An 18,999-nucleotide genomic window follows, 5' to 3' on the forward strand; every position below is an offset into this window, starting at 1 on the left:
GCATTGCAGAGCTGCAGAAGAGCAGGCAACCTTCTTGTTAGCCATGGGCACAGCCTGTGTGTGCACAGACAGGACCCTGATGGACTATGCCTAGACTGCTTCTCCATCAGTTGGAGGTAGGATGGACTTCTATCTCCATAGCAACCTAAGGACTTCCCTATTTACCTTGTTCCACACCCCTCACGGGATGCAGGAGGAAGATGAACTTCTCAGGGGCCAAGGAGGCACAGAAGCTTAGAAAACCTATGTAGCTTCAGGCACAGACTGTGGGAGAAGAGGCAGGGCCTCGGGAACTGTACACTTTATAGCTTCTCAATAAATCATGTTAAGTCTATGCTAGCCGGTTGTGGTAGCACACGCCAGTAGGATTTGCTGAAGGAGGCAGAGGCAGGAGGATCACAAGTTCGAGGTCAGCCAGTTTAATGGGCTACACATTAAAAAAAAAAAGTCTATGCTATCACCCCCATTTTACAAGGGGAGCAACTCAGGCCCTGAGAGGTTGAGTTGTTTTCTCTAAAGTGAAGCCTGATCTAGAGCCCAGGCTTATATAGTCTAAGACTCCTGCTGCTGCCCTGTATGGTTCCCTTATCCGCTTTCAAGGTTACCCCATTTTTCTTCAGGCAGGGATGTCTGCCCTGCCTGGTGAGTGTCTGGCAGGGCTGTGGTGTGGGTGCTGGCCCAGAACTCAATTCTTCCTGTCCGGTGTGGGCTGTGGGCTTCTCAGAGTCACTCCTCTCTTTGGACCTCACTGTGCTCTGGAGATGTCTCCAGCGGGGCTGCCTTGAGGACCAGACTGGCTATGCTAATGAGTGTCCCCTTTCTGGGTTGGGACAGGCTGCTTTGTCTTCATCAGAAGGAATGGAACAGACACCTGTGCCCTGTAACCTTAATTTAATACAAATTGATCTTAATGCACAAAAGAGCAATGTTTTAAATAAAAATACTGTCGGGAGTAGCCTGGAGTCCTGGAGTGGAGGGCGCGAGTAGAGCTTAGGGTTCCTCTTGTGCAGGGGGGGCCCAGTGCATGGCAGTTGTGAGTGGGAACCCCTCAAGTTCATCCATTCTGGCTCCTTGGAGATGGACATGCTCACTGAACCTCAAATACAGGACTGAAGCCCCCAGGACTACAGTGAAGCTGGGGAGCCATTTTGATTGTACTTCTGACTCCGACCTACTCCTGAGATTGTTGCCTCTGGGCAGGGACAGAGCCTAGGAGCAGGAAATCTTCAGCAGCTCTGCTTCAAAGTCAAGGCCGTGAGGTGGGTTCATTGATTCTCCTGAGTTCTGCACAGTTGGATGCTGTGGTAAGGAAATTGCGGATGGGCTGCTCCACCTCCATGCTAACTTTCTGTATGGATGAGGCTAGAAGAGAAAAAAACTACACTTCCCAGACTTCTTGGCTGTCAAAATTTGGGTTCTGACTCAAGTTTCCACAGAAAGAATCCCTCCAAAAGATGTAGATTTGGGACCTGAGTTGAGAGAGAGGCAGGCTCGGATAACCACTTGCTGGCATGGACAGTGGACGGTGGCCCCGAGCAGCTAGAGAGGCAGGGGCTCCCCGCGAATGGAAACAACTTTCCTGGTCACAAGACACAATCACTTTAGTGGCCTGAAGTTGTCTCTGGAAACTCAGCAAGGCTCACCTCCTCCAACCCTTCCAGTGATCTTGAAAGCCACCGGGGAGCGGATTGTAAATTCTTGTCTGATAACGCCAACTAAGGTGGCTCTTGTGTGCACAGCAGGATTCTATGGGAGCCAGATGCCAAGTCCAACATGGTACCCACTGACAGCTCTCCTGGGATTCAGGTCCTGATGAGAAGAACTGCTACCAGCACCCTCTCTGTCCCCATAGCAGCTCATAGAGGCCTGACTGATGAGGGCTGGCTGGACCTCTATCCCCAGGGCAGCTGGGGACTTGGATTGATACTGTCCATTGTTGCTTTGTCCTGACAGTGTTCTGTATTGGTTTCTGGGGTCCTTATGCCTCGCCCTGCCTCAGAGTCCATGGACTGGAAGGTAGAGGCATGACCGTACCATGTGAACTGCCTGTCACATGCCACAGCGTCATTTCTGACAGTGGGAGCAGATTAGTGGGAGAGGAGGAAAGCCGCAGCTCTCGGCTTGGTGCAGGGGTAGCAGAAGAGGGTGACCCTCAGATATCCCTAGGACCAGCTTCCATCTGGGTCTACTGTGTACTTGGGTCAAGAGAAAACAACCCATTACTCTCTTGGTCAGGGGCAAGTCATGTCTTAGGCCACAAGCATAAGAGGATTCTGTATATCTTTTGGGCTGCTAGCTATTGGTCACATCTGATCTGTCAAGAGGCTAGGTCGCTTGGGCAGAAGGAGGGAAATTCCCTGTCCCTGGGAGAATAGGGAGGAGGGGTTGGGCTAGGGATGCCCTGGGGAGAAGCCATGTAACATCCCATTAATATCAGAGCTACAGGACATTAACCACGGAGCACAACCTCCAGCTCGCAGGCAGGGCAGAGGAGGCTGGGGGATAAACAACTGGCCTGAGGTCTCAGGGCGGCCAAGATGGGCCTGAGTAGTCTAGGCCCCCGTCTGCTGGGCAAGGCTCTTGCTAGTGGTCACAGACCCAAAAGGCTTTGGTCTCCTTCAGCCCGGACTAGATGCGGACAGTGTTGATCCTCAGCGGCTGGACGTTCTTGCCGTTAGCATGGCTCTGGCCAGGGCTGAAGTAGGAGCAGAGCTTGCCAGGGAACTTCTCTCGGAAGGTGTAGAGCCAGGACATGTCGTCGGCATTGTAGAAGATGAGGAGGCCCTGGTCATAGTCCAAGAAGACACCCACCTTGTCGAGCTTGTCACGGACGTTGAGCCGCGTCCAGGGCTCCGTGCACGCGCTGTACTGATTGCCATCATGCATCACGATGCAATAGAAGCCGCGGCTCGGCTGGATCTGGATGCTGCCCTTGCGGCTCGCAGCCTCGTGGGCCAACCCAATTACCCACTGGGTCTTCTCTGCCACCACCACCTCCCAGTAGTGGACACCACTACTGAAGGCCTCGGAGCCCAGCACCGACACCTCCACGTCAAAACGCTTCGGTGAGTCCTGCAGGGGTTGTGGGTGCAGGTTTCCGTAGGCCACGATGGTGCAGTCATCCGACAGGATCAGGCGCTGGTGGGCGGTACCTGGGTCCAGGGTCAGGGCCGCTGGCACTAGGTGGGAGAGAGAAGGGGAGGACGGGAAGATCAGTGGAGAGAAGGCCGTAGGTCCACTGTGTAGTGCCCACTTGAGGAGAGGGTCCTGGTTCATCTCCAGGAGGCTACTGATCTACTGTGTCACAAGATAAATGAACCTAAACTCGCCTCTTGTCTGTTTCCGCCTCCTCTACAAAAGGGAACACCTGGCTGCAGAGTGGCTGATAGGATCACCGAGTGATTCCCAGGGTAAAGCACTGAGTGATTCCAGAAGGGAATTTCAGAGCTGGAAAGGAGCAGATTAGCCAGGTGATACTGCCCCCTAGAGGGCGATCTGAAAACGTTCGCCGCTTGTCTCCAAGACTGGCGGGATGGAGGGTGGCTAAGCGAGCTGGGGACAGGCTGGCCTCATAAGGGATGCTTCACCCCACCACTGAACTCCAGACATCCTGCCAGACATCCAAGTGGTCGAGAAATCTTAATATACGCATGTCTGGAAGTACAACCTACCTTGGCAATATGTATCAACGTGAGACCGATCCTGTGATTTTTAAAACACATTGAGGGTTTTGGAAGGCAATGACCGAACTGAGGGAGGCTACACTTTATCATTGTTTGTGTAGGACTCAGGCTGATTTGCTCAGTACATCTCTAAGGATGACATTGTGGGCACAGACAACCGTCTGAATGGTGCTTCAATTACACTGTGAGCACTGGTTGCTTGGTTGTGCCTTCCAGAGTGATTCAAAATATTTAATGATGGGCTGGGGATTATGGCTCAGTTGGCAAAGTCCCTGCATGGCATGCACAAAGCCCCAGCTTTGATCCCCAGCACCTCATAAAACTGGCCATGGTGATGTGTGCCTGTAATTGCAACCCTCTGGAGGTGGAGGCAGGAGGACCGGAAATCCTAGGTCATCTTACACGACATGGTGAGTTCGAGGCCAGGCTGTACTGCAACCTACAACCGGTGCTGGCTTCAAGGAGTTAACTACAAATCACCTTCTATTTTTCCTTTATACTACAGTCAGTTGTTACATACGCATGTATACATTATCATATATATATATATATATATAAAATTAAAAGGTCATATGTATGAGCTGAGATTTTAAAATTTGTTATTATTAAAAATAGACAATATGTCCCAAAATGTTGGAAATCTCTAATCCTACCAACTCTTCCATTTGACAGACAGGAAAATTAAGACCCTCGGGAGCCCTGACCAATCGCAGGTCAAAAAAATGCTGGCAGAGCGGAGACTATTCAAGGCCACCTGGTACCTGGCCACAGCCCACCTCTTTGTTCAGGCCTAAACCCTTTGCTCAGCTGTCCCCTGCTCCCTACATCCTCTCTGCCGCAGAGATCAGCCCCCCCCCCCCCCCGCCCCATTCGAAGGCCCATCCTCTGGGAGCCTTCCCACTGGAGGATTCAGCTGATTTCTCCCTCGGCCTCCGGGACTCCTGTTCTCTCTGCTGCTCTCCTATACAGGGAACGGCCTTCTGGGCTCCTATCTCACCCAACTTTGCACCCAGAGGCCAAGGCCTGTGTTGCAGTGAACCCTGTCTTCCCTGGGAGTTGAATGCCCAGCACGGAGCTTGGCACGGGCAGGCTTTTGAACACACAACATACTCACTCCTGTTTGACAGTGTCCCTGGTGCAGGCTGGGTCACCTGGCTCTGAGCTGGCCATACCGGCTCAGCAGGTCTGATAGGACAGTCTCTTGAACTCCACAAGACCTCTGTTTATTGATAACCCCCCAAGGAGCAGAGGAAACCTGGGACCTGCACTTCTCAGTGAATGAGTATTTCCAGGCCAGGGTAAGACAGAAGGGAGAGAGCAGGATGGAACGACGGAATACTGCTACAGTTCCTCCGGGCCAAGGACTTCCCGGGCTCCCTGACTCTTTCCTATCAGCTGGAGCAGGGACACGATAGCTCTTCACTGTTACCTCCCATTCAGTGCCCCTGTAGGACGTAGATACACAGAGAAATAAGAGGCCCCAATGCTTGTGACTGTCCCGCTAGGCAGTCACAGCTACACCCAGCATCATGCACCCATAACAGGCTGACCTGCATGGAACTGCTTCCGTGAGCCTGGTCATAGTAACTTCGCTTCCGTACCTCATACCTCTCTCTTGACGTCAGAATGCAGAGAGCTGTGTGGGAACAGGAACCCCGGGTATAGAAGGGCCCACGGAACAATCCTTTGTCCAGGGACATAAAACGGAGAGGAGGTGCTAATGGGCCCACAGGTGAACTTCTGCCTGTATTCTGTCAGTATTTTGGGTAGCTGGTAAGAACGAGAAAGTTCCTGCCCTGTGTGGTGTGAAGAGTTCTCACAGTGAGAGGGAGGCTGGAAGGAGGTGTGAGTGTGTGTAAGGACCTAATCAGCTACGGATGTGTTGCTGATGCTACAGGCAGTGGGACACGCTGGGAGTGGAGTCCCAGGGAAAACATCAGCCTTTGGGAATGCAGATTCCCACATGCCAGATGCCTAGGAGGTGAGGAGGTCAGCAAAAGAGAGACCCCAAGGCTCAAGTGATAGTTAAGGGGATACGGGCAGGCAGCATGCAGACTCTCTGACTCTTAGGTCTGTGTAGGCTTTTGGGCCACTTCTGGAGCCCCTGGCAGCACCCTCCCTGAGGCCGGCAGGTGTAGTAATATGGGGCGGCAGGGCTGCGTTCTCAGCACCCCAGCCGCCTGCCTGGCTAGCTTATGCCCCAAAATAATTACATGGACACTGTATTCTTTTAAACACTGCTTGGCCCTTTAGCCCTAGCCCTTACTGGCTAATTCTGATATCCCGATCAACCCATCTCTAACAATCTGTGAGAACCCGTCTTACCGGGAAGATTCTAGCCTAGTCCATCCTGGGTCAGAGCTTCATGCCGGGAGCGGGGCATGGCGTCTCTCTCAGGCGTCTGCTCCCTAGAGGAGAGCTGTCAAGTCTCTGCCTCCCAGGCATTCGGATTAAAGGCGTGTGCCACCACACCTTGAAGTCACAGAGGTCTATCTCTCTCTGCCTACCAAGTGTTGGGATTAAAGGTGTGTACCACACACAACAACTCTCTTCCTTTTTTTTTGTTAGTTTAAGAACTTTAAATTTTAGTCTGCATATATTTTTAACACACTTCAAACCATTTAGAAATTTTCTTTGTCTTTGAAGGATGCAGCCCTGCTGCCCTTATTACTTCAGGCAGGAACAGGGGCCTTCAGTCCAGAGAGCAGTCAGGGACCCTGAGGGGCACTCTGGTGTGGCTGTTCCCCTTTCGCCCTCCCAAGCAGTCTGTACCCTCAGGGTAGTGATGAGACCCAGTGAAGCCAAAGCCTTTCTCCAGGCTCTGCTTGGAGGTCAAAGTTCACACCTAACTGTGAAACTCTTCTTTATAGACAAAGGCAGGCTCCGCTATGTGTTCTGAGTTTCTGAAACCACTCTAAGACCTTGGGTCAAAAGGCAGGCACCCAGGAAGGGTCACAGACTTCCAAACTCCATGAAAACGTTTCCTGTTTCTCCTCAACTATCACCCAAGCAGTAGAGAAAGGTCTCCCAGATGCCCAGCCCAGCACACTGCCCAGCAGTCGGAGGCCCGGGTCTCTTTGTTCTCGGGTACAGTCAGGGTCTCATGAGACAGTAAGTATGCCTGCATTTTTTTTCCTCTCCAAGTCAGGCCTTAAAAAACAGAGGTCTAGCCCAAGTCTCATAGCTCCTCAGGCCCTCAGTGCCCTCTACTGCCTTTGCAGAGTCTGCACAGAACAGGCACCGCTCCAGAGAGTCACAGTAGTCCCAGGGTCTCGATGACTGTAGCCATTTTTCAGAAGAGCAAACTGAGGCTCTCTGAAGTAAGTGTCTTACTTAGGTTCTACTTGGGGTGAAAGGGGAATTGGAGCGTGAGCTGGGTTATTTTTATGTGGTGTCCTTCCATCATCTGGCCCCAGAAAATCTGACCAGTAAGGTGGGGCAAGTGTCTGATTCATAATAATAAATAGTACAGCATGCTTACTAAATCACGGGACCGTCTTCACACAGAAATTAGTCCTCTTTGTTATCTATCCTGGGCAACAACCAGGACCACCTCTAAGGTGTAGGTGAGGCAGCTCAGCTGCAGCGGGAGTGGGGAGCTTGCTTTGCCTTGGGGTCACACAGTGGGGCAGAGAACATTCTGGGTCTCCACATGATTAGATCCAGATGAGTAGTGACTGGGGGAGAGGCCAAGCGAGGCAGCCGAGGCTAAGGAGGGAGAGGAGTGTCCGGTGTCCTTGGGACAATGGGCTGCCTGGCTCGCTGGGGATGTTTGTGTGATAGGGCTGAGTTGGCAGAGGGATGGTGGGCAGAGGGCTGGGGGCAGGGCAGGCGGCTGAAGGTGATGAAGTGTGGAAGCTCCAGAGTAGGGGAGCGACAGGTGTTAGATGGGGTTCTCAGATGACCCAAATGGGAAGCTTAGGCTGTAAAGGAGGGGCAGGCAAGAAGCCACTAGAAGCCACAGCCAGGTCCCTGGGGAAAAGCAGCCTTCCCATCCGAACATAAAAGGTCTGGTGCTCACAGAGAAGCCAGAGTGACTTCATAGATCCTGCAGACAAAGGAGGGGCCCAGCCAACCAGGTCACTGCTGTCTAAAGTCCCAGGGGCCTTTGCTCAGGGCAGAGTGCTCAGGTCACACACCTGCCCCCTCAGTCCCTTTGCAGGTAGTGTTCTCAGGGTCTGCGGTCTCAACTGAGACAGCTGTGCTTCCAAAAGATATCTGACCACAGCCGGAGACACTTTGGGTTGCTCTAAGGGAGGGGAGGGGACAGTGGCATCTAGTAAGCTAGATCTAGAGGCTGCGGAGGCTGCCAGTCTCCTGTGGTGGATGGGACAGGGCCTCCAGCAAGGCCTTGTGGGTCAGCGGCACAGAGGCTGAGACACCCTGCCTGACCATCATTCGCTCACTTGTGATGGAGGCGAAAAGGGACATTGCCATCTCCGTTATTCCCAGGACACAATGGGACTAGAGGAAGAAGGGAGATGTCTAAGGACCTGCAGCCAGTCCCTTTAACACTTACTGAGTACCTGCTGTATACGCTAGGCACTATTCTAGAAGTAAACTGGAGTCTAACATCTGTTCTTTTATTCCTGCATCTACAAACACTGACTGCTGGCTGCAGGGGATTAACTGAACCCAGCCTCTGGCCCCTTAGAGCTCAGAGTCCAGAGAGAGGGAACGAGAGCCACCTCGGCTGTTATCGGGCACTGTCATCAGAAAAGGCCACAGTTACCTGAGGAAACCCAGGAAGGCATTTCGGCTGAGGTGTTTAAGGCGAAGCTACAAAAAGGGGGTGAATTTTGGCCATCGAATACGAAAGCATTTGATGATGCCAAGGCCTCCAGGCAAAATGAGCAGAGGAGGGAGAACCCGGCTCGTGCACAGCCTGAAGATGGCTCAGGGCGGCTGAGTGTGGTGTCTTGGAGGGTTTTGACTGATTGGGTGAGGGTCTTGTGGCAGGGATGAGGCAGGTGGCAGCTGAGGCAGCAAGTTTCTAGACCACCCACTCGAGGGGTCCCAGGAGAGGAGAGAAAAAGAGCCTGGGGTTCTTGTCTCTCTCTAGGTACACTGGTTCATCCACACATGGCCCAGTGTGAAAGTCCTTCAGAGGCTGGGAGCACACTCCAGGGAGGCAGCTGAGTTTGCTAGAAAACGTCCCCTTCTCCCAACACTGTTGCTTTTGTTCATTAGACCCCCTCTTCAACTCTAAGACGGCAGGAATGACACATTAGATGAGGCCTGCCATCTGAAGGGGAGCCCCAGTTCCGTGCCCCAGCATCCATACCCTGGGTGATTGTACCAGGGACCTCTCCATCACTGCAGGGGCTCAACTGAGGACATTCTGGAGTGACCCGTGCTGCTCTCCAGTATCCAAGGCAAACCTGAGCTTCTCCTGGCTGCATCTGTTGCTTCTGATTGACTGACCCTCCTTCCCTGCCCACACACTTTGCCCCCCAACTCGCCCCGCCCCGCCCCCACCCCTAGGTTTCCATGATGTGCAAATCTCATGCCAGAGCCTCATCCCACTAGACTGCCAAGGTCAGGTCACTTGTCTGTCTCCCTTGACTCTTGACACTGAGGGACCGTCACTGTTTGGAGAATGAAATAGCGAATCCATCCAGGTGGGTGGACTCCGACTCCTGTGTCAGGACAGGGAACAGCTGTGCCTCCACTTGGGGAACAGACCCAGTAATAGAACCTGCTGTAGAGGGCTTTCTGGGGGCTCGAGGGCTCGGCATAGGCTCTGGGGCACAGCGGACGATCCATCCAATCGCTCTGGCTCCGAGCCTCTAATTCTGCAAGCGTGACGTGTGGATGACTGTGGCAAGTTCCTCTAGGAGCGGAGTGGGTCACCGTGATACAAAGCACTTAAACCAGAACAGAACACCCGCAGGCACTCTGCCCACTTCCTGCTCTGCCACCTGCCACACCTGGCCCAGGTGGCAATGCACACTTCTCCCTGTCGCCTCACCTGGGTGGATGTCCTGGAAAAGAGACTTCCAGATGGTGTACTGCAGAGGGCCCGTGTACTTGGAGGTGGGGAAGTCTTCGTATGTCAGGTTCGTTTCGTGGATCTTCCCCTTGAGCCTGGAAGGACAGCAGGAGAGAAGACTTCATGGAGCCCGGTACTCACCTCCAGGGTGTATTGATACTTTATTTATTTAAATAAAGCTTGCCTGAAGATCAGAGTGCAAAGCTAGCCACACTAGTCAGTCATATAGGTCAGGCAGTGGTGGCACACACCTTTAATCCCAGCAGCCACACTAGTTAGCCAGTGAGGCCGGGTGGTGGTGTTTTATGCCTTTAATACCAGCACTAGAGACGAACAGGAGACAGGAGCTCAGGGTCTCAGTCTGCAGTCACACTGAGGACAGGATCGCCCAGCCTTGGTAGAGATAAGGACTCTCTAGTGGTTGGCTCCTTTGCTTTTCTGATCTTCAGCTTGAACCCCAACATCTGACTCTGGGTTTTTATTATTCGTGCTACACCAGGGTGAGGTCATGAGTGAGATGTCTGTTGTACCGAGACGCAATTGTCTGCTTCTGCCTTTCTAGGCCTGTCGAGGGGATCTCATGGAATAATGTGCAGGAAATGCTTAGCTCAGTGGGTCGTTCATGGCTAACATCAAGCACAGGAAATCAGTGGTGAGTGTTGAGCTCCAGCTAGCCAGTACTAAGTGGTGCCCTGAAGAGGAGCTTTCAGAGGCCCGAGCTTGAACCCTGGCTTTACACCAGCCCAAGCAACCTTGACCATTGATCAATTGATCTGACTTCTCTGAGCTTCAGTTTCTATACTTGTGAAATGAGCATTGCAAGCACCCTGCTGGGAGTTCAGAGGGTTACAATAATGGAATGTCTCTACAGACCGGTGCACAGTATTTGTGTTATTGTAGACAGGGACTGAAGAGATAGCTCAGCTGGTAAAGTGCCTGCCTTGCAAGCATGAAGGCCCGAGTTCGATTTCTAGAACCCATGTCAAAACAAAAGCAAGCATGGTGGTGCGCACTTAAAATCCCAGTGCTGGAGAGGCGGAGACAGGAGGATTCCCTGAGGGCTCGCTGGCCATCCAGTCAGTCTGCCTGGAGAGCTCAGTTAGTGAGAGACCTTATCTCAGAAGCTCTGGTGGGGGGTCTGCAGACAGACAATAGTGCTTACTGCTCCTCAAGGGGACTTGAATTTGTTTCCCCGGCACCCATGGCTCACGACTGCCTATAACTCCAGCTCCAGGGGATGTGACACTCTCTTTTGGTCTCCACAGGCACCTATACACTCAAACAGACACGTACATCCCCAAGGGGGACAACGCCCTGAAGATTGACAGCTGAGGTTGACATCTGGCAATCACAGACAGGAACATGCACACCCCATTTCCCCCAATACATAAAACACATTAGTGACACACAGCACAAAGCTGTGTTAAATGACTACAAACATCATCGAATATTGCTTATGCTGTTATAATACAGGTAGAGCACACACACATATGTTGTTCTGAGATCAGACTTCCCTCTGTAGTGCAGGCTGGCCTCCAACCCAGGCTGGGGTGGTGGAGATGGTCTTCACATGAGGTGCAACTCCAGGCACAGAGGGAAAGCCAATCTACACGACAAACCTCCCGCTTTAACGTCCCTAGTGTCGTGATTACAGGGGTCAGCAACCACGCCCAGCTCCATCAGAATATAGTATATACAGAGAAGCATGGATATGGAAGGCTTTTAGCCTGGGCTCTGGCATACTTAGAGCAGATTCCTATCAATGATGATGAAAATATGATTGGATGATTTATCTGCGGACAGCCTCATCCACCTGACCCCTCACTGCCTCAGTTGGGTTGGGAGAGGCCCTGGGGGGGGGGGGTGGAGACCGCAGCTAGACGGCACTTACCTCTCAGACAGGGAGGCCACTCCAGCAAGGAAGGTGTGCCGGTCCGTCTCAGCCAGCCGCTCCTGCAGGATCTGGGCACCTTCTTGCACCTTGCGCAGTTGCTGGCTGTAGCGCTGGACCTTCTGCTCAATGTCGGTCAGCGTGCGGGCTGTGTCGGCCTCCAGTTCCTCCAGCATGGCTTTCTGCCGCTCTCGCAGTAGCCTGTGCAGCCGCTCAAAGGCCTCCCCGATGGTGGTCCGCAGGCTCTTGGTAGAGGACTGTGGGGGGGATAACCATCAGGGGTTATGGGAAAGTATAACTGGGACCCAGCATGAATCTTACTGCGTCCAGGTGCCAATGAGGGGGGCAGCTTTGACACAAAGATGGGGAGGGGGCTTGCTCGCCAGGCCGTGTAGGACACACAGATAAGCAAGGCGATAAGATGGGACCTGCACAGGACAGAAGGGCTCGTAGTTCCGTGGGGACCCATCAGGAGACTAATGGGGGAATACAGCGGAGCCAATGAGGCTGCAAAGGGCAGGAATGCACGGTACTGCCCGGATTCCTGGCACGAGGGAAGGAAGGAGGGGACAGCTATGTGGGGGATGCCTATACGTGCAATGTGGGATTCAGTGCTCTGTATTTGACCACCCCATCACCTATGAGAGTCAAAGGATGATGACAAAGGGGGTCATGGAGGTCAGAGACCTTCATGAACAAGCAGAGACTGGGCAAATCTTAGTGCTTACTTGCCCATCTGGCTCCCCTAAGACCCTCACTGCAGGAACAAGGCCACTGCCAAGGGAGGTCTACGCATACCTGGACCCTCTCCCTTCCCCGAGGCCCAAGAAGCTGTAGAGGAGCGACTAGGGAAAGGTCCCAGCTCTGAGTCTCTAGCTGTGGTGGCCTCAGCTACCTGAACTCTGTGTACCTCAGTTTCCCCATCTGTGAGAGGGGTTACAAAAGTCACATTGCAGGGGTGTGGTAATGTTCATCGAATGAGGTGCAGCTCCAGGCACCAAGGGGAAGTTGAGGCACACACAGCAAAGGGACGGTTTCTAACAGGCATGCCTATGGAGTCCACATGGAGAGGTGGCTTCAGAGTGGGCTCCAGGGATTGGAGGAGCACTGGTTGTGCATGGCAGAGCGGGAGCAGGCAGAGGGGGTAGCCTGAGGAACGCGGACAGTCAGACGACACAGGATGTGGCCTCACGTGTGGGGCCTGCCTCTGCAATTTCACTTTGTGGGCCTCTGGCTGGCAGTTCATAGAGTCAGAGACCCCACTGTGTTCAGTGCCCGGGGCTCTGTGGGAGCTTCCACAAAGGCTCAATTAGGGCCTGTTCTCTCCTGTGGTGGCTGCTGGCCCTGCAGGAAGAACGGCTGGCAGCAGGCCAGCCTCCCTGCGCATGCCCACCCAACACGCTGGGAAGACAAAGAAGGAGTGGAGGCGAGGCTAGGGATGGAGGGAAAGGCTGCTGGGGCCTCCTGGAGCCCCTCACCCAGAGGGGGTGAGGCTGCTACCGCTGGAGGATGGGGTCCACGTCCCTGTATCCTTTAGAGCAGTCTTCCGGGGTCTCCAGGTTCCAGGGTTACCCTCTTTCGCTCCTGCTAAACTGTTCATCAGCGCTAGCCACCCAGTGGCTGCCTGGTTTGTCTCTATTTCTTCTGCTGTGCCTCTCCAAACACTGGTGTGTGTGTGGGGGGGGGGGGCTCCTCCCCAGAGGCTTTCTTTCTCCTTTCCAGGTGGTGGGCATGCCAAGGTTCTTATCTGCTGTCTCCTCCATAATATGTCTCTCTAGCTAGTGTGTGAGCCCTTCCTGGGTAGGAATGGCCTGTTCCCTGTCCCCGTGCCCACCCCCAGGCCTGGAACAGGCTGGTGGTCAGGAGGGCTTCACTGATGAAGGGGAGAGGGAGGGAATGAGTGGGGGCTTGCTTAAGATCACATCACAAAGTTGAGGGCAGACTCCATGTCCTTTCCAGTATCCCCAGCACAAGAGAGGACAGATAGAGAAAGAGGATGAGAGGCGGAGAGGGGACCAGGAAGTGGCATGGCAGCGTGATGGCCCAGCGTGACGGCCCAGGAGTACTGTATGTGATCCTGTTGGGCCTTCCCAAACTCTTCCCAAAGTCATCCATCTTGCCACTAAAAGAAGCTATGGGGCCTCAGGCCTGCCTGTCAATCTCTCCCAGCTGAACTTTCCTCTGTTAGAAGTGGAGTTGTACTTTCTCACTACCAAAGGTGCTTTATCAATTAATTAATTAAGTAATTAATATTATTGATGTGATGTTCACTCACTTGTCCCACAGTCCCCTACCATGGATCAGATGCTACGCTAAGTTTAGGGAGTCCTGCTCTCACAACTCTCCTTTCACCACGTGGGTCCCAGGGACTGAACTCACGCTGTCAGGCTTGGCAGCAAGCACCTCTATGTGCTGAACCGTCTCCCTGACCCCACTCTTTTGAATCCTAAGGCAGAGCCATGATGCGTTGCCCCTCGTTTCGGTTCCTCGGTGGGGAAGGCAGCCCAGCTCCCGCACTCCAAGACACACACGGGGTCTGGGGCAGCTGTGGCCCTTTCAGAAACAATCCTGCCAGGAACAGAGCATCTCAGAGCCTACCAAGGAAAACACAGGCGAGGAGGGAGAGCAGACAGGCCCCCAGGCAAGGCCATTGGAGGGCAGGCAGGCTGCGGCGGAGCCAGTCAGACACCAGGTGAAATACAGCCTCAAAGCCTCCATCAGCGTTTCTTATATAAATATACCCGTCCAGACAGGAAGCCAGGCTGGGGAAAGGGAGGGGAAGCGGGTCCCCCAGCAGCACACAGATGGACAGGAGAGGTGGGCAGGAGGTCAGTGGGGTGGGGGAGGAATGTGGAGGGAAAAGAGGGGTGAACAAGAGAAGCAAAGCTGTAGCAGAGAACAACCCCTCAGATGCCGGCCCTCCAGAGAGGGTTCCATCTGTTTCTCCTCATGGGGGTGGTGTGGAGTCACCAGATAGACACACAAGCTAAGGCTGGGAGAGCACTGAGGTCGCAACCCTGCGGCTGGTTCTCATCTGTCACCCACCGAGGGGTCTCTGGAATGTCCTCTGAAGGAATGTATGTCACGACCCTCCCAAGACCACGCAGCGGGTTGGTGGCCACGCTGGAACACAGATGTAAGCTACCAATGGCTTCCCCAGGCCAGGTAACCCCAAGGCTCTGCTCCAGCTACAGGGGCTTTTCATCTTGTAGAACGGGTCAGCCCAAAGCCATTCCCTAGAGTCCTTCTGTTTGTGAAGCTCTCCTCCCAGCCCCGAGTTCTGGATTGAACAGGCCAGAGTCCCCACTGTTTATTTAGATAGGGAGCCCAGGAATGTGATTGACGGTCAGTGCTAGGATTGGACTCAGTACTCCTCTCAAGTAGGGACAAAAGATTCCATCCTATCATGGTAGCCAGAGACCAGAGAAGAGAATTTCGCCCTACTTTTCAGAATTGGAGTTAGGTGCCCCCACCCTCTCCAGACAAGGCCTTGCCGCGCAGCCTAGGCTGGCCTGAGACTCCATAGCCTCCAGGTGCAGCCTCCTCAGTGCTGACACCTGGATTTAGAGTTCTTATCCCTATGCTTGTGTGCAAGAGGGGAGGGAGAGGACATGAGTCATGGCTTTGAGGGGACATGCCACAGTGGGCTCCTGGGCAGTGGGCCTATTGATTGATTAATTGGATTTTTTGAGACAGGGTTTCTCCGTAGCTTTTTGGTTCCTGTCCTGGAACTAGCTCTTGTAGACCAGGCTGGCCTCAAACGCACAGAGATCCGCCTGCCTCTGCCTCCCGAGTGCTGGGATTAAAGGCGTGCGCCACCACTGCCCGTAGTGGGCCTATTTAATAAGGGAAGAACAAAGAGACACTAAGTAGACCTTGTCAGTCCTTCCTGGTCCCACCCCAGTGCTGGTCGAAGCTGAAGAGAAACAGCCCCGCTCAGGCACCAAAGCCCTCTGTGACATTGGGGGGTGGGTCCTACTCCCGTTTGCTCTCTCAGAGGCTCCACTTCTCCCACCCCGCCTCTCTCCCACCACACTTAGGCAACTGGAAGCCAGATTTCCTCAGAGGGATGGAGGATGCACAGCCCCACTTCACCACTGCCCGCCCATCGTCCCCACACTGGGTCAGGCTCACCTTGGTCTCCGCCAGCTGTCGCTTGAGTAGCTGCAAGGCCTCCGTGTGCTCGCGCTCGCTGTCCTGCAGGGCCTGAAGCTGCTCCTTCAGTTCCCTCTGAAATACACACAGGGCCTGCATGGTGGAGCAGGCCACACCCAGCCAGGGCAGTCTTCGATGGCGGAGAGACCAGCTCTGTTGGCAGCTGGGGTCCATGCTGCCCTTGACCCCCAACCCCAATGCCCGCCTCCCACCGTAGTTCGCTCATCAGATCCTGTTGCGTTTGCTTCCTAAACCCAAGAGAGAGCACCCAGTCACTTCGCTATATCCTAGGCCTCTTTTTTATTTTGAAACAGGATCTAATGCTATAGGCCAAGCAGGCCCAGAACTCGTTATGCAGCCCAGGTTGGCCTCCAACTTGCAGCAATCCTTCTGCCTTACCTTCTCAAGAGCCAGGGTTACAGCCATGAGTTACCAGGCCTTCCTCTCTAGTCCTCCTGATGTTGAGCAATCTCTTCATAGCCTCCCTCGCCCTGTGCCTTAGCTGCTGGCTGGCACCCGTGTGGCACTCTGATAGGGACCTAGTACTGCCCACAGCACAGACTCACTGCCTAAGTCTCTGGCCGCCGGGTTGGACCCTGCTCTCAGCCTTGGCTGGTACTGAGTCACTGAGCCTTTCTGTAGCGCTACTCTACCCCCATTCTCAAGAGGAAAAAGCGTTTGGAGAGGTCAAGAACCTGGCTCCAAACATACAACCAGCACACACTGGTCAGGGCCAGCATGGTGAGCCGGAGTCAACAAGCTTAATGCCAGGTGACGTATTTCTACAATGATGACATCTAAGAAGATCCCCGGCAACAAATCCAGGCAGACAAAGATCACCTCTCAAACTGAAAACAGGGCTGGGGATCGGAAGACACTCGTCACTAAAATGCTTGCCGTGCCGGCAGGAGGCCCTGAGTTTGATCTCCAGCCCTGAGGTACAAAGCTAGTTGTGGCAGCACATACTTGTAACCCCGGCACTAGAAATGGGGCAAGGGGGCCCTGGGGCTCACTGGCCAGTGAGCCCAACCTAGTCGGTGAGCCCTAAGGCCAACGAGAGATTTTTTTTGTTTTGTTTCGGTTTTTTGTTTGTTCGTTTGTTTTTTGAAAGGTGGAAGGCTGGCGAGAGGGCAGAGCTGTGAAGAGAACCTGCTGTTCTCGTAGAGACACCAGATTCAGTCCAAGCACCCACAAAGTGGCTTGCTTTAGTCTGTAACTGCAGTTTATAGGTTGAGATGTCCTCTTCTGGCCTCTGTGGCCACCACACAGGCATGTGGTACGCAGATATGCATGCAGGCAGACCCCTCATATACATAAAATAAAAACTTAAAGAAATCTTAAAAAGAATAAGAACAAAGATAATTAAAGTTTTTTTCAAAGGTGGACTGCTGCTGAGGATTGACAGGATTGACCTCTGGCCTCCATGTGTACCTGCGCATGCGCGCGCATAACACACACACACACACACACACACACACACACACACTCACATCCAAATGCCTCCTCCTTGGACCAAAACCAGGCTCAGTTTTGTGATTTTTTTCCCTCTGTCTGGAGTTCCATTTGGCTCAATAGGATACTTGTGATGGCCTTGCTTAAAATATTCATAGTCTGTTCGTTATAGATTTTCTGGCATTAATTTTGTCTGAAAAAATATCGCACTGGGAATTATTCCTGTTGATCACTGAGGTATTTAGTACCTACTTCAACCTTGCAGCTCCCCTCCCCCCCGCCCCTCGCTTCCACAACTGTCTCCACCATCCTCCCTTCTTGCTCCCATCCAGCCAAAATGGCTCCCCTCCATCATCCAGAGCGGGCTCAACACTTGGGACATAATTTTGGCGGTGGTGGTACAGAGGTAGAACCTCCAGCCGTGTGCATGCTAGGCCAGCAGACCACAGTGGAGTCACAATTCTCCAGCCTCGGGGCTTTGCACTCACTCTTTGCTCGGGCTTCTGACCACCCCATAGACAGAGGCACCTCTCTTACACAACCCCGGGGTCTTTGCTGTACCATTCCCTGACAGAGGGACCATACTCGTCAACAGCTTGTGTGCGTATTGCTTGCCTCCCTCACTGAGATAGGACTTTTAGGAGTGGGAATCCTATGTAGTTGGTTTGTTGTTATAGCTTCCTGTATTCTTAGTGCCCAGAGTGGTACTAGCACACGGTGGGGGGCCTGTTTATTTATCAAATAAACAAATCGGGGTGGAGGTGGGTGGTCCCCAACAGAGTCCAGCTGTCTGCACTTACTGAGCCTCTAGCCTCTGTACAGTAGGCGAGGGTCACCCTTCCCATATTAGCCCTTGGGTTCTTCATGGTAGGTCCTTATCTCCCTCTGTGGTCTGCTCCCAGGGGCTATCTAGTTAGGGCCCCAAGAAGGGGATCTGTGAGTGAATTTTCATAAAAACAGGACTTGAACAATTCCTGGAGACCCCAGTCGACTTAGGCCTTGTGATGACAGGTTAAGGTGCCAGTTCCTTTTTTTTTTTTTTTTCGTTTTGAGACAGGGTTTCTTTCGAAGCCTTGGCTGTATTGGAACTTGCTCTGTAGACCAGACTGGCCTCAAACTCAAAGATCTGTGTGCCTCTTCCTCCGAAGTGCTGGGATTAGAGGCATGCGCCACCATCACCATCCAGCTGGTTCCTACTTTTACCTCCCATCTTGTCAGAGTAGGGAGGATACTCAACAAACAACCGGTCCAACTCATCCCACAGCCTTAGCGCTGACACGTGGAAATGGCCACGATATCACAGTAACTGAGGATTGGAGTACACAGAATGACCTTTGCTGCTACTGCTCCCTCGTCTCCTGAGAGTTTTTTGAGCAGCTACAATGAAAGGGACACTGTTGAGGTCTGGAGACACAACAGAGAACAAGGCAGGTGCAGTTTCCGCCCACGGGGATCCTCCAGTCCAGTGAGCAAGACTGACCAGAAACAGGAAAAGAAGGCAACCAGAGAGGGAAACACCAACACGGTCCACGCTCTGGAAAAGAAGGCAGAGCGCGTGACGGGCAGGCACGTTTAGATGCTGTGCCTGGGGAAGTCCCACTCAGAGGAAGGCACATGGGCCTGAAGACAGCCATGGATAACAAGAGATGGGGGCGGCACGCTTGGTGACAGCAGAGGGCTTCAACAGATACGATGGCTGGAACTCCACCAGCCGTCTCGGTGTGAGGCGATTTGACGACAGAGGTGAAGGGAGAAATAACTGTGTCTCGGAGGACTGTGGGGACAGGCACACAATCACCAGACCTGTTCCTCGGGAGAGGAAAAGG

The 18,999-nt window shown here is 53.3% G+C and overlaps 1 protein-coding gene across 2 annotated transcripts in view; it reads right to left on the reverse strand.

Annotated features, from left to right (window-relative positions):
- Positions 1-456: 456 nt before the first annotated feature.
- Trim62 (tripartite motif containing 62) overlaps positions 457-18,999 on the reverse strand; it is a 29,056-nt gene continuing 10,513 nt past the window's right edge. The window contains exons 2-5 of one of the 2 annotated variants that reach the window (XM_041652892.1): positions 15,701-15,796; positions 11,567-11,823; positions 9,655-9,770; positions 457-3,179 (exon numbers count right to left, since the gene is read on the reverse strand). In XM_041652892.1, coding sequence (XP_041508826.1) covers positions 2,629-3,179; positions 9,655-9,770; positions 11,567-11,823; positions 15,701-15,796 — 1,020 coding nt within the window. In that variant the 3' untranslated portion in view covers positions 457-2,628. Of the gene's footprint in view, positions 3,180-9,654; positions 9,771-11,566; positions 11,824-15,700; positions 15,815-18,999 lie in introns of both variants that reach the window. The other variant, XM_041652891.1, reaches the window with a different exon arrangement.

Source organism: Microtus oregoni, unplaced genomic scaffold, assembly GCF_018167655.1.
Source record: "Microtus oregoni isolate MIOR12 unplaced genomic scaffold, Mior012 000005F_ref0000423, whole genome shotgun sequence".
NCBI classification, from domain to species: Eukaryota; Metazoa; Chordata; class Mammalia; order Rodentia; family Cricetidae; genus Microtus; species Microtus oregoni.